A 13,338-nucleotide genomic window follows, 5' to 3' on the forward strand; every position below is an offset into this window, starting at 1 on the left:
TCTACTGCTTTGCAAAGCCATTGCCAATGGGTTTCACCCTACCACACTCACGAGGTTAGCATGTTCTGGGCCTTGAGGCATACTAGAAGCCCTCAAGACTAAGACCTCCAGCTACTCCTCACGACATGGTTCAATCCTCTCTATTTGAGAATGATTGACTATTGGAGTTTTAGGATGACCCCCAAGACTGAGCTCCTACTCTCATTCTAAACAACTAAGAATCTCACCAAGAGATTCTAAACTTTGAAACTTATACTTGCAACCTTGAGATCATACCACTTTCCTTTTCAACTCATATACTTTTAATTAGAATCAACATACATGTTTAAGCTCCATAAGATAAGGCCATAGATATTAAAGCATGCTTCACAAACAGTGTAACAAACCACTTAATCAATCATAAAACCAAAGGAAATTAAACAACTAAACTTAGGGCTTCTCGCACAGCGCACACTGCTCGCATAGCGAAACCAGAATGGCTCGCATAACGCACCACACTCGCCTTGCGAATTACTTCGCATAGGTTACAGACATTAGGTCTCTCACATAGCGCTACCAAGTCGCACAATGAGAGTCTAGACAGAGACCAACCCTCCAAACCTTCTCGCCTTGCGCCCCATTCGCTTTTCTAATTAAAATGGCAGTGACTTCAGGCCACCACCAGTCGCATAGCGACAGGATTCGCTAGGCGAATCCACCAGGCAGAGAACAACACTCTCTGGTCATTCGCGAAGTGCACTAGCTCGCACAGCGAATGACCCTGGCAGAGAGCACCCCTTGCAGGGGCTCGGTATGCGAAACCATTCGCATAGCGAGTCTGCATAATCTGCAGAATGCCAGTTCTGCAGAATTATGCACACTTGATCCCTTAACTTTAAAATTGAAATTAGTCCATCTTCAAAACTTTGGATTAATTTAGTCTCTAAACTTTAGAAATGTGTGAATTTAGTCATTTTAACGAAATTTTATTAACTTTATTTGATGTTTCAAACGCATTTCTTAGTTAACATTGAAGCAAAAATGTGTCAAACGGTATAAAGAACTCAAATGCTATCATGAAACGCACTTGAAACATCAAATAAACCTACCAAAATTTAGTTAAAAGGACTAAATTCACATATTTCTAAAGTTTGGGGACTAAATTAGGCCAAAGTTTTAAAGAAGGACTAATTCCAATTTTCACTAAAAGTTAAGGGACCAAAAACATATTTAATCCTATTTTATTTTATATAATTATTTACTTGAATCTTTTATTATATACATGTACAAAAATTAGACTGTCAAAATAGTGTGACAACAAACTGAATTTTGGTTTGACTGATGAACTTTTTTATATAAATAACTTTTTCACTTGGCAACCATAATAAAAGTAAGAGTTATTGTTTATTTTAGATCATTATATAAATTCTAATAATTATATTTTTTTCAATTTAATGTTATAGAGGTAATTTTTTACTATTTAGATCCACAATAAATTTACAAAACTTATTAAAATATAAATATAAATATAAATATAAATGAATACAAGTATGATATTATATTAAACTCAGGATAAAAATTACATTTTAAATAAGTTAATTATCGTGAATTTTGATATTTTAAGTATATTAATATTTTAAATTTCATCAATTATTTATTATTACGTGAAAATTTATTAAAATAAAAAAGAGAAAGATAAATGAATATTAAACATAAAATCACATTAAACCATGGTAAAAATTATATTTTATAAAATATAGACAAACTATACCTATTGTAAAAAAAATATAAATAAATATATAAAGTAAAACATTGAAACACTTATAATTTTATAAAAACTAAATTAGTTAACTTATCGTTACAATAATTTTTTTCACAAAAAATATGAAAAACATTGAATTGCATACTGTCATAAAAATGCAAACATACACATTATCTCTCTCTAGTACTCTAAGGAAGCACTCATTAATCCAAAACAAAGTAGAAGCTATCAAAGTCCTTCCTCGAAGCATGATTTAAAGCATAAATGACTCTCAACACATAAATAGAAGTATGCACATCTAAAAATGTTAATAAATTACTCATATATTCAACTCGACTTCCTCTAAAAATACCAACACATGTAACTAAACCAAGACAATCTCTAGTTGCACCATCAATATTCACCTTAAGTCAATTAGTATATTGAACTTGTTGCATTATATCCATTACCCTTCCTTATTTGAATATTGAGAAGTTTCAACACCAAAAAAGTAGAGACAATATTATTCATATACTTCTTATATTACTTTTCAATCATACATACCAACTTCTTAATTTGAAAAAACACCATAAGTAAAAACAATTAAATCCTAAAATTTATTATAATTTCTCATCCTCAAAATTATCTGATAAATACATTAATAAAAGTCATTTTGAGCAAAGAATTACAAGGAAATTTCACAAATTGAACAATTAAATCCAAAAGAAAAACTGCAAATCCTAAAAAACTTCCTTCAATATTCCTACAACTGCATAGCAATAGAACAACGAAAAAAAAAATAGAAAAATTCAACATTATTCCCACATAGAACACATACACATAAATCACTCCCATTTTTCATTTGTCAATATAAAATTGTGACTATTACTTCTATCTTCTCATCTTTAACTCACTCATCTTGTTTCATCCATTTTTAATCACCTAATATTAATTCAGTCTTTCTTTGTCCAAGATTAAGTTGATTAATGGTTAAAATAAATTTAGTTAAAAAAGACCCAAGTTGATTGTTGATTGGTTAGTTAAAAACAAGAATTACAATCATGTAATCTACAAAATATTTAGATAGAAATAACAAACATTTTTGAACAATTAATAGAATAAAAGTTTTTATTAATGATTTAATTGAAAATACTCAAATTAATAAAGTATTTAAAACATAATTAAGTAGTTAATAGATATTAGTATTGTAGAGGAAATAAAATGCAAGCTTGTTTATTTCTTTTATTACATATGATAATGTGATGAAAATCCAAATATGAGTGTAAGTTTCATATTTAATACCAAAAAGTTGACCATTATATAAGAAAGAAGACTTGTAAACTCGTTATTGTAACGTCTTAAATTAAAGAAGTTGTTATAATTGAAAAAGTTGAATATCATATAAACAAAATAAAACTTATATTGTTTTAAAGTTTAAAATTAAATATGATATTAATTAATAAATAAAGCTAATTAATTGAGTTTTTACTTACTATATTCTATATAACTCACTTCTTTCTAATGCCACAAAATAGTACTAAAAAAATACAAATTAATAATAAACAGAACTTCTTACACTAAAAATTTCATGATATTTTTTAATCTCAAAATTAAAAAATATAGAATTGTTATTGGTATTAACAATCACTACAAGAAAATACTTAAATAACAATTAATTTTGGAGATGTATTGTATGATCGTCTGGTCAACTATTGACCAAATGATTCATAATAAAGAAATATTCATCAGAGCTCGAATAACCAACCACTCGGTCAGACTCTGGAGATGGCATGAACAATTTAATACCAAAAACATTTAAACACCTTAAATATCACTAATAATCAAGTTTATTGGTAAAGTATGCTTATTGATTATTAGGTCATGATTAAGCATGTGCTAATTATAAGTCTATCTCGAAACCTATAAATATGAGTCTCACATAAGAAGGTCATTTATTGCGAATTTAAGACTGATAATTGCACGATTTAATACTAAAAACATTTAAATACCTTAAACATCACTAATAATCAAGTTTACAAATAAAGTATGCTTACCAGTTATTGGGTCATGATTAAGTCTATGCTAATTATAAGTCAATCTCGAAACCTATAAATATGAATCTCAGATAAGGAGGTATCTGATTGCATTTATTATGAGTTTAAGACTGATAACTGAATGGACTTGAGCTTTGAAGTACCTTTGACAGGTACCCGATACGACTTGACAAAGGAGCATCAAGGACTTTGAAGAACTTTTTTATCTAGATTGTAAAGACAACATTACCAGTTTTGGAAAAAAGTGTAACATGGAGTATTTTGATTATAATTTTAGACCCCACACCCGAAACAAGAGACAAAACAATTTGTCACTACAGTGACCTATTTATATATTAATTTATAAATTAAAAATGATTAGTACCTAAAATAAGTCTCTATTATAAATATAAAAAAATTATTTGAGCTTTTTCTTTCTTGACAAAATTATTTTTAATAAATAATTTATAATTAGAAATATTGGTTGCTAAAATCAACAATTGCTAAATTTTATTTTTAACATTAGTGAAAACTTTCTCAATTTTTATTCTAGCTAAAATTATAACACACCTACGTGTGTGTATATAATATTAGTGAAAACTTTCTCAAATGTTTTAGCTAAAATTATAACACTCGTATATATAGTTGTGTTTTAATTTTAAGGTTTAATCATTTTCGACATCCCTATTTATGTACGAATGTCTAAATTGGGTCCTCGTTTTTTAAAGTGTATCAAAATGGTCCCTAATTTTGAAAATTGATATCAATTGAGTCATTTCCGTTAAGTTGGCTGGACGGCGTTAAAAAAATTGATGAGTGGATGCTGAGATGACGAACGAACGCTCGTCCACCAGCGAATGAACGCTCGTCATCTCAGCATCCACTCATCAATTTTTTTAACGCCGTCGAGCCAACTTAACGGAAATGACTCAATTGATATCAATTTTCAAAATTAGGGACCATTTTGATACACTTTAAAAAACGAGGACCCAATTGAGACATTCGTACATAAACAGGGATGTCGAAAAGGATTAAACCTAATTTTAACTAGAAAAGATTGGAAAAATTTTCACTAATTATATATATATATATATATATGATTGAATCACACCTTGTTGTTTGGATTAAAAACTAGTAAATTTAAAATAAATAAAAAAATCATTTAGTATTTTTATTATTTTATTAAAACGAATTAAATTTTAATATATAAACTTTTACATATTTTAGAATGGAGAATTTAATCAGTAACCAGCTGGCAAATTTACGTTATACGATTAGTGAACCTATGACCGACAATGGTACTAACTTCCAGTCATTTTAATCACTTATAAATAATGTCTATCTCAATACTCCTAAGGTATCAATTGAATGTGTTAAAGTTCTTGCATGCTCAGAAAAACTAGAGATTTCTGAAACTTGGAACATTTCAAGCTTTCAAAAGAATAGGTTCTTCTTACTTATTCTCTTTGCTGTGCCTTTGCTTAATTTTTTACCTTTCACCTTCCTTCTATATGCCTTCAAAATTAGTGTTATTTTTTGCTAATAATTTTTTCTTGTATTATTTTTTATACAGGTTGATGATATCTGACAACATGGGTATGTTTCTTAAACATCCTATAAAAAATCTTGGCTAGAGATTTTCTTTGAACGAAATATATATAATTTTTTTCTAAATTAATTTTCAACTTGTTTTCCAAATTGTTGTTGTTTTCCTTTTGTTCTCATTTTATCCCCTAAATTATATGCAAGTTCTTATTAAACATAATTTTTTTCTTAAAAAAACATGTTTGTGTGCATATATAATTATTTGATTATTATTTTTAATTGACTTTTAATTCTTTTATTTTTCATTTTTTCACTCAAGTTTTGTTAAGATATGTTATTATTGAAAATCTTATATCAACAAATTATGATATATAATTAGAGTAAAAATTTTATTTTGTAAATCGATTTTACAAGGTTAAATTACATTTAAATTTGTTTTATATAATTGTCTAATTTAGTGGTTTTATTAATCTATGTGAGATTTTTCTCTTTTCTTTTTTATGATTAAGATATTTTGTCATTAGCGAGACGAGTCAGAGATATTATATAAAAATATATCTAATGAAATTGTCAAAATTTCAAATATCTAAGGTTCTTTTTTTATTTAGATGGATGATTTGACCTATAATATGGATATTTTTTTTGTCATTTCCTTTTAAGAAATGATTTAAACATAGTCATGTTGAATTCGAGAAAACTATTCAAAATATTAGTAATAGGCTGAATCTATCATTGCATGTTTGCTTTTCATGAAAAAAAAAGTACCATAGAAAGTGAAAGGTTTTGCAAACAATAAGAGATTAGGTTTAATTAGAGTACATGGAGGTTGAATTAGAGTACATGAACATTTTGTCATTAGGATGTGTGTTGGATATCTCAAATGGATTAGAGATATGTCCAAATTATTATTATTATATATATATATATTAGTCATAACTTATATATGTGTAGTTTTTGGATCCTTGTTTGGTATAATAAAAAATATTTAATAACTCAGGAAGTTTTGTGAGTGCGTGCAAGCTTGCAAAGATATTTAATAACTCAGGAAGTTTCATAAGTAAGTGTACACGCGCGTGCATACGAGGAGATGTACGCACGCGCGTACATATGTGGAGGAATGCATGTTTTTGTGTATTCATATACATGTGTAACTAAATTCTAATTAACATTAATTTGTTTTTCTATTTCTATAAATAAATAATACTTTACTTTTTAAATATTTTCATTTCTTTTGAATGCACATCAATAAAAAAATGTAATTTATTAATTGAATTCTTGTTAGTAAAACTAAATATTTATGTGTATCAAAGTTAATAACATTATATATTTGTATTCATCTACATCTTATTATTTAAATACACTTTTATCCTTCAATTGAAATGTTTATCTCTTACTCAATGTGATATGTTAAAATCTCGTAAAGACGTCTACTTAATAAAATTATTGTTGAAAATCTGAAATTATTTTTTGTTATATTACATGGATTATTTGATCGGTGAGGACTATGATTAGATTTTGTTTACCATCTTTTTTAAAAAAATGAATCATAATCAACTTGTATTTGGGACAACAATTTGAAATCTTTGTTAAAAATCAAATTTATTATTTTGTCTTTAATTTTCATGAAAAAGTATAAAAAAAAATTAGAGGTGGTATCTAAATAATAGGATATTATATAAATCAGAGATTACTTGAACTTCCTCGTAATGAGAATATATATGTTGAAATTTTAACATTGACAATGTATGTCCAAATTAAAGTATAGAAGTAAAAAACTTTTGGCCCTCATCATTCATGTACAAGTAACAAATAATTGACAAATATTTTTATCCTTGAAATTTAAATTTTACTTTAAATATATATAACTTTTTACTATAATTAGTAAATGTATTAAGATAAATAATGGTATATGAACATGGTAAATAAATTATTAATATTTACCATTTTTCTTTATTCTTCTTCACATCATATCACATTGTCTATCGTTTTCATATTTGTTTTGTTTCTTATTAGCATCATAATGTATCTACTTTAACTCATCTTCAATCAAATCAAAGATAAAATACTTTTGTTTTATATTAAAATTGACTAAATCTTCAAGAAAAAAGTCATATTGAAACTAATGACTCAATAGAATGTACAATAAGAAATCTAACTTCTCAAATGCATGTCTTGATATGGACAGGTTCTAAAAACAAACATGTAAGATTTCAAGAAGATGTTGAAAACATGGACAGAAGAAGAAGTAGTAGAATTGTTGCTTTGGAAGAGAAGAAGCAACTGGAAAAAGAAAGAAAATTAGCCATAGCTTTGGAAAAGAAGAACAAATCAATCAACCAAGATGCAAAAAACAAAGGAAAAGGAAAAGCAACAAGGGAAATATGGGATGAATTAAGTGACTTTAATAATGATGAAGGTTCAACAAAAATGGCACGTAAGAACAAAGAATTTTGTCAATTAATTTCTTCAATCAAGGTGTGTATCTTCTTCTTTTTTTTAATTATTAGTGTCTTTTTAAAACAAAGTATATATATATATATATATATATATATATATATATATATATTAAATTACATTTCTTGAATGAAGATACATATTAGAAGACTATTTGTCTAACTTAAATAACTTTTTTTATTTATGAAAGTATTTACAAAATTGAGATATAACATTTCTTAAGTCATTGATCATGCACTTGAAGTGTTGATTAATTTCTTTCTTATTCCTTTTTATCCATGCACATTATTCTTAAAAAATAATTTCATCATCCTCTTTTTTCAATAATAAATACTAGTTCAATATATTTCTGATCAATTTTTTTAGTAAATTTGCTAAAGTACCAAATAATCATTGATGTTGTACTTTTTCTCATGACAAACTCGAAGTCTCTGATTTGTGTGTACAATGAAAATTTGATATAACCACATGCTCTGCATTTTCTCTGTTAATTCACCTTTTTTCTACTCTTTTGCCACATCAAAGTCAATGCAGGAAATAGCAAGACAATCACAAAATGCAAGTTCTTCAGGAACAAATGGTATGCTCATAACTAATCTCAAGAAGGAAACAAGTAGATTTGGCAATGGCAACTGTCAAATGTTGTGCTTATAATAATAATTACTGTACTTTTTCACATGCAGACTCATCTTTGAGCACTATGCCACTGAAGAATATCCTTCAGATAATTATCGACTTTCTGCAAAGGTGAAAATTTTAAATATTCATAATTGAAGATTATGAATCTAAGTGTGAGCTTAAGTTATGCATTAAGTAAAAATAAAAAAAATTGAATATATATGAAAGATTTGGATTGAAAGTGGTGTTCATCTCTTACATATTTTGACTCGAGTCTATCTCGATAATTTTTCTTATATAAATATCTTACCAGAAAATATTTGTATTAATAATTATAAAATTGTTGAAATGTGCAGGAGAGACGTGGATGAACTATTTGCTGAACCAGTTAATCCTAACGTGGTTAGTTGTTTACCTTTAATTTGAAGATCTAATGAATTACCTTTTGTTCATTTGATTATTGAGTTTTGTTACTTATGTTGAATAATTACTTTGAAAGATGGATAACTACTATGAAATTGTGAAGCAACCAATGGATTTTGCTACCATGAGGGCCAAACTTCATGAGGGCATGTACACAGACCTTGAACAGTTCAAGGTTTGAAATCATCCCACCTAACTGTTACTCTTAGAATCATTATGCATATTCATTTTTGTCTCTGTTGTTCATAATTTCACTACTCACATTATCTAGAATAATATGACCAAGTTATCTAGCTTCATGTCTGTAATCCTCTTTTCAAACATATCTCAGCACTTTATTTAGTACATGTTGTGAAACATTTTCCCTTCCTGACATATTTCTATTTCAATGATGTGCAGCGTGATATATTTCTAATATGCTCCAATGCAACCAGTGTTCATCCTGAAAGATCAAAGTACCATGAAGTGGTATGACCAAATAAAACAGAAAGGTTCAAGTTATTCAAGCTTATTCCTAATAACATTTTGAATAATCTTTGTTCAACTTAATATCTTTCAGGCAGAAGATATAAGTAGATATGCTAAGTGGACTTTTGAGGCTCTGAGTGTTGACCCTCAACATCTTAATCTAGAATTTTCACAAAGCAAGAAACGCCCAAATACAAGGGCACAAAAAGGGCAACAGAGAACTCCAAGGAGGGTTGCTCCTAAACAAAGTGGTATGAAAATGTGTTCTTCATTCAACATTCATATATTCTTACCCATTATGTTTTTGTGCCTACATCTTAGAAAAACTTGTTCCTTGCCTTCATGTAGTCCTAGTCCTCATTTTATTCATTATGTCAGTGATACAAAATTGTAACTGTTTTAACTTTTTAATTTATTCTTTTACTTGTTTGAATGAATACGAGCAACTAATTGTGTTTTCCTTCTGATACAGAGAGTACAAATTCTCCTGAAACACAGAAAAGAGACTTTTATTGGCCTCCAAGTAAGCCCTTGTCTTCTGATGTCCTAGATGCTAGTAAGAAGGCTAACTTTCAAGTAAGTTCTTTTTCCCCCAAAACATGCACAATATATGTTAGTGATTTGAAACATGCTAACAGCAAATTATTAATAATTGGAAAATGCATAAAACACAGTAGATGTGGAATTAAGTAGTACAGCAAGTGGAATCACAATAGCACATAAAACTTTCTTATTAAAGATTGTAGAAGCTATATATAAAATTTCATTTGGTGACAACAATTTTGAAAGATACTCTAGTATTAATTCCTTATACTACTCCCATATAACTCTTCAACTGATGAGATAATACAACTTCCATGTAGCTGTATATCTTCATCACCTAGTTACAAATTTTTTTGTATAAAAACTATTACAATTTTACTAGTGCATGTTGGTATTGCAGTTGAATGAAAGTGCAATTAACTACAAAGAAAGCCTTCTGCGGTTTGTGAAGGGCTTGGGACCAGTTGCTGAAAAGGTTGCTGCTAAGAAACTTGCAGCACTTCAGGAACAGCCACTCAACACCAGTGAAAATGTGTCAGGAAATCAGAGCATGCACCAGCCAACTCCAAAAGCACCAACAAATCCTGTCTCTTTCAATGCTCAGACCCTTCCTCTTTCCTTTCCATCATTCAATAATAGGCCACTCACTATTCCTGGTTCTGCAGTTCAGCAAAACAGAACTGTCAACACCAATAATGTTGGCAGAGTTGGCATGGGGGATAAACCTCATCAGAGAAACAAGATCGTTACAAATGAAAATTGGCAAGCTTGTGCTGCTGCTCTTTTGAGCAACATCTTTTTTGAGAATGGGCAAGGGGGGAGCTCTAATGCAAATGAAATTATGGACGCTAGAACCCTCGCAAAGGGAAAAATGGTTGCCCCAGTTGAGAATCTGTCCTCTCTTCTTAAACCTGTTCAAGAGAATTATAACAGATACAGATTAGGAGTTAACAACAGCAGCAGCAGTAATAATACAATACAGTGGAATACCTCCACAAACATGTTTTCTGCAGGAAGCTCAAGGAATTTGCCTCCCATTGTTCATCCAACATGTGTGATTTCAGGACCTCAGCCAAGGCCAATGAGATCCACATCATTGAGCAGTGGGAATACCCCTTTTGGGTTACCAATGATGCAACAACCAGGGATACAAAACACCGTGACATTGCCTAGCAATAACCTCCCTCTGTACCAATCAATGCAAGAAAATCCAACTTCTTGCATATCAAGCAAAAACATCACTCAGTCATCTCATGTGCGCCAGCCAAGGCCAGATGACTTTATTAATCTGGTAGATCTGCGTCTTAAGCCTCAGTCAGAGGCAAGAGACTCAATGTATGGAAGGCCTAGTAACAACCTTGCAGAGGTACCTCTTATGCAAGAACGTCACCAGCCATGGCCAGCAGATTCCATGTCTAGCCTCAATACCTCAATGCTTTCTCCTTTGTATCAACCAATGCAAGGAGAGTCAGTTCCATGTAATAACCTCTCAGCAGGGTCAACGGCTTTCCCTTCCCTAGAAGCAAATTTTGCCGATGACTCAAACAATTTACTGTATGGTTTTGACACCTCACATCAGCCAATGAGCTTCCAAGCCATGATGGACCCTCAAAACTTTATCGATGACACTTGGCCAATGAATGCAAGCTTTGAAGAAGTCATGCACCAAGCTGCAACATTCACTCCACCATCAACTCAAGGTTTCGCTGACATGCAGATGCAGGCACTTAGTCAAATGAACACTCAAATACCAGCTCCTCCACAACAACAAAATGCAGTTTCACCTCCACATATGGCCTTAGGAGGTGGAATAAACTTTTGTGGAGGAGGAAGTGCTACTACAGGCCAACCAGAGGAAGCTCCTCCACAGCTTCCTTGGTACGATGATCAGCTGCCTAACTTAGATCTTGAGCTTTAAGTACAATGCATCTATAATACTGTTCTGTTAAAAGTATGCATGCAAGAGTAAAATCCTTTTTGAATTTTGTCAAATAGTTGCTATAATTTGCAGCTGAGTTCGTTGATTTGCCTATTGATGAGTTGTAGACAATTTTAAATGTTTGAATTGGAAAATGGAACTGTTTGTTTGTTGTACAGAACATGTTCGATGAAAATTGCAGCAGAAAATTTCTTTTGAGTACAATAATACACTGGTTCAGATTTTACGAGAATCCAATTTAAGAAAAATAACAGTAGAAAAAATGTATGCACACAAATAATGATTTGAACTCGTGTGTGAAAAAAAAAATGTATTCAATTGATAAAATAAGGTTTGAAATGTAAATCGAATATAATTTAAGTTCATTTTTTGACAGCAAAAATATAATTTCACTGAACTGAATTATTTGTATTGATCAAAGACTACAAGAAAAAAAAGACAACTAAATCATAGGACCAAAGAAGCTGTAGAGGAGACTCTTCTCATTTGTCTGAAGAGCCATTCCTCCACAAAAGTTTATTTGCACCTCCTATGGCCATTTCTAGAACAGAATATAGTTCCTATTCACCTCAAATCTGGTTTTCATAACTAAGAGCAGCTTCTGTATTTATAGCCAAGATCATCTAGCTTTAGGATGCTTAAAATAACTCAAAAGAAGGCTTTCATGATATTTTTTAGGGTGTGTTTGGATCAGGAAGCAGATTTGAAGAAGTGAAGAAAAAATATTAAAAAAAATGAAAGCTAATTATTTGGATAGAAAAAAAAGGAAAAATAAGAAAAACAATTAATTAATGTGATAAATAAAATTTACCTGTATATTACTATATTTAGATAATAATTTAATGTAAAAAATAAAATCTCAAAATTGTAAGTTAAATTTAAAATCAAATTAAATTAAAATATAGGATGATTATCAAATTTTAATAAACAGAAATCTGTATTTCATAGTAAAAATATATTCAAATAAGTTATCAAAATTAAATAAATAAACTTTATTACTTTTTTATGATTAAAAAAATAATAAAATTATTCTTATTATAATCATCAAAGTAAATATAAGTGTTTTTTACAATTTCATTATAAATAATTATTTTAATATTAAAAAATGGTAAAATAGTAAATATTGATTTTAAAAAACGATAAAATTGGTAAACTAACTATTTTAATTTAGAAAAATGATTATTTAAAAGATAAAAGTGGAAAACAAATGTATAATAAAGAATCTTCTTCATATAATAGTATTAATACATGGTGCAAACACATACAGTAGCTTTCATATTTTTTTATGATCATAAAAAATAATTAAATTATTATTGTTGTTATTATTATAAAATTAAACTAATTTTTGTAATTTTATTATAAATATTTTTCATTTATTTTGTAATAAAATTATTCATTTTAAAAGAACAGTCTAATAAAAAAACGGATAAATTTAAAGAAACAGTCACGTTGATAAAATAATTATTTTAATTTATAAAAAGCATTTACTGAAAATTGAAAAAACATCAAAATAAGGAATCATGTTTATATATAGTTATATATTATTGATAATAAAATATTTGTGTAATATGTAACTATTATATCTTACGTTTTAA

The 13,338-nt window shown here is 28.9% G+C and overlaps 2 protein-coding genes across 2 annotated transcripts; one reads left to right on the top strand and one right to left on the bottom strand.

Moving 5' to 3' along the window:
- Positions 1-7,527: 7,527 nt before the first annotated feature.
- LOC108342238 (uncharacterized) lies at positions 7,528-10,145 on the top strand. Its single transcript, XM_052879606.1, has 8 exons — positions 7,528-7,732; positions 8,436-8,499; positions 8,727-8,772; positions 8,870-8,968; positions 9,193-9,261; positions 9,353-9,512; positions 9,734-9,837; positions 10,125-10,145. Exons 1-8 carry the CDS (start codon positions 7,528-7,530, stop codon positions 10,143-10,145), a joined length of 768 nt encoding a protein of 255 aa, XP_052735566.1.
- Positions 9,966-11,987, bottom strand: LOC128197414 (uncharacterized). The gene is made up of 2 exons (XM_052879276.1): positions 10,795-11,987; positions 9,966-10,715 (listed from the first exon to the last, which is right to left on the bottom strand). The coding sequence occupies exons 1-2, from the start codon at positions 10,968-10,970 to the stop codon at positions 10,430-10,432; spliced, it is 462 nt and encodes a 153-aa protein (XP_052735236.1). The 5' UTR covers positions 10,971-11,987; the 3' UTR covers positions 9,966-10,429.
- Between the last annotated feature and the right edge of the window lie 1,351 nt (positions 11,988-13,338).

Source organism: Vigna angularis, chromosome 6 (genome assembly GCF_016808095.1).
Source record: "Vigna angularis cultivar LongXiaoDou No.4 chromosome 6, ASM1680809v1, whole genome shotgun sequence".
Classification (NCBI taxonomy): domain Eukaryota; kingdom Viridiplantae; phylum Streptophyta; class Magnoliopsida; order Fabales; family Fabaceae; genus Vigna; species Vigna angularis.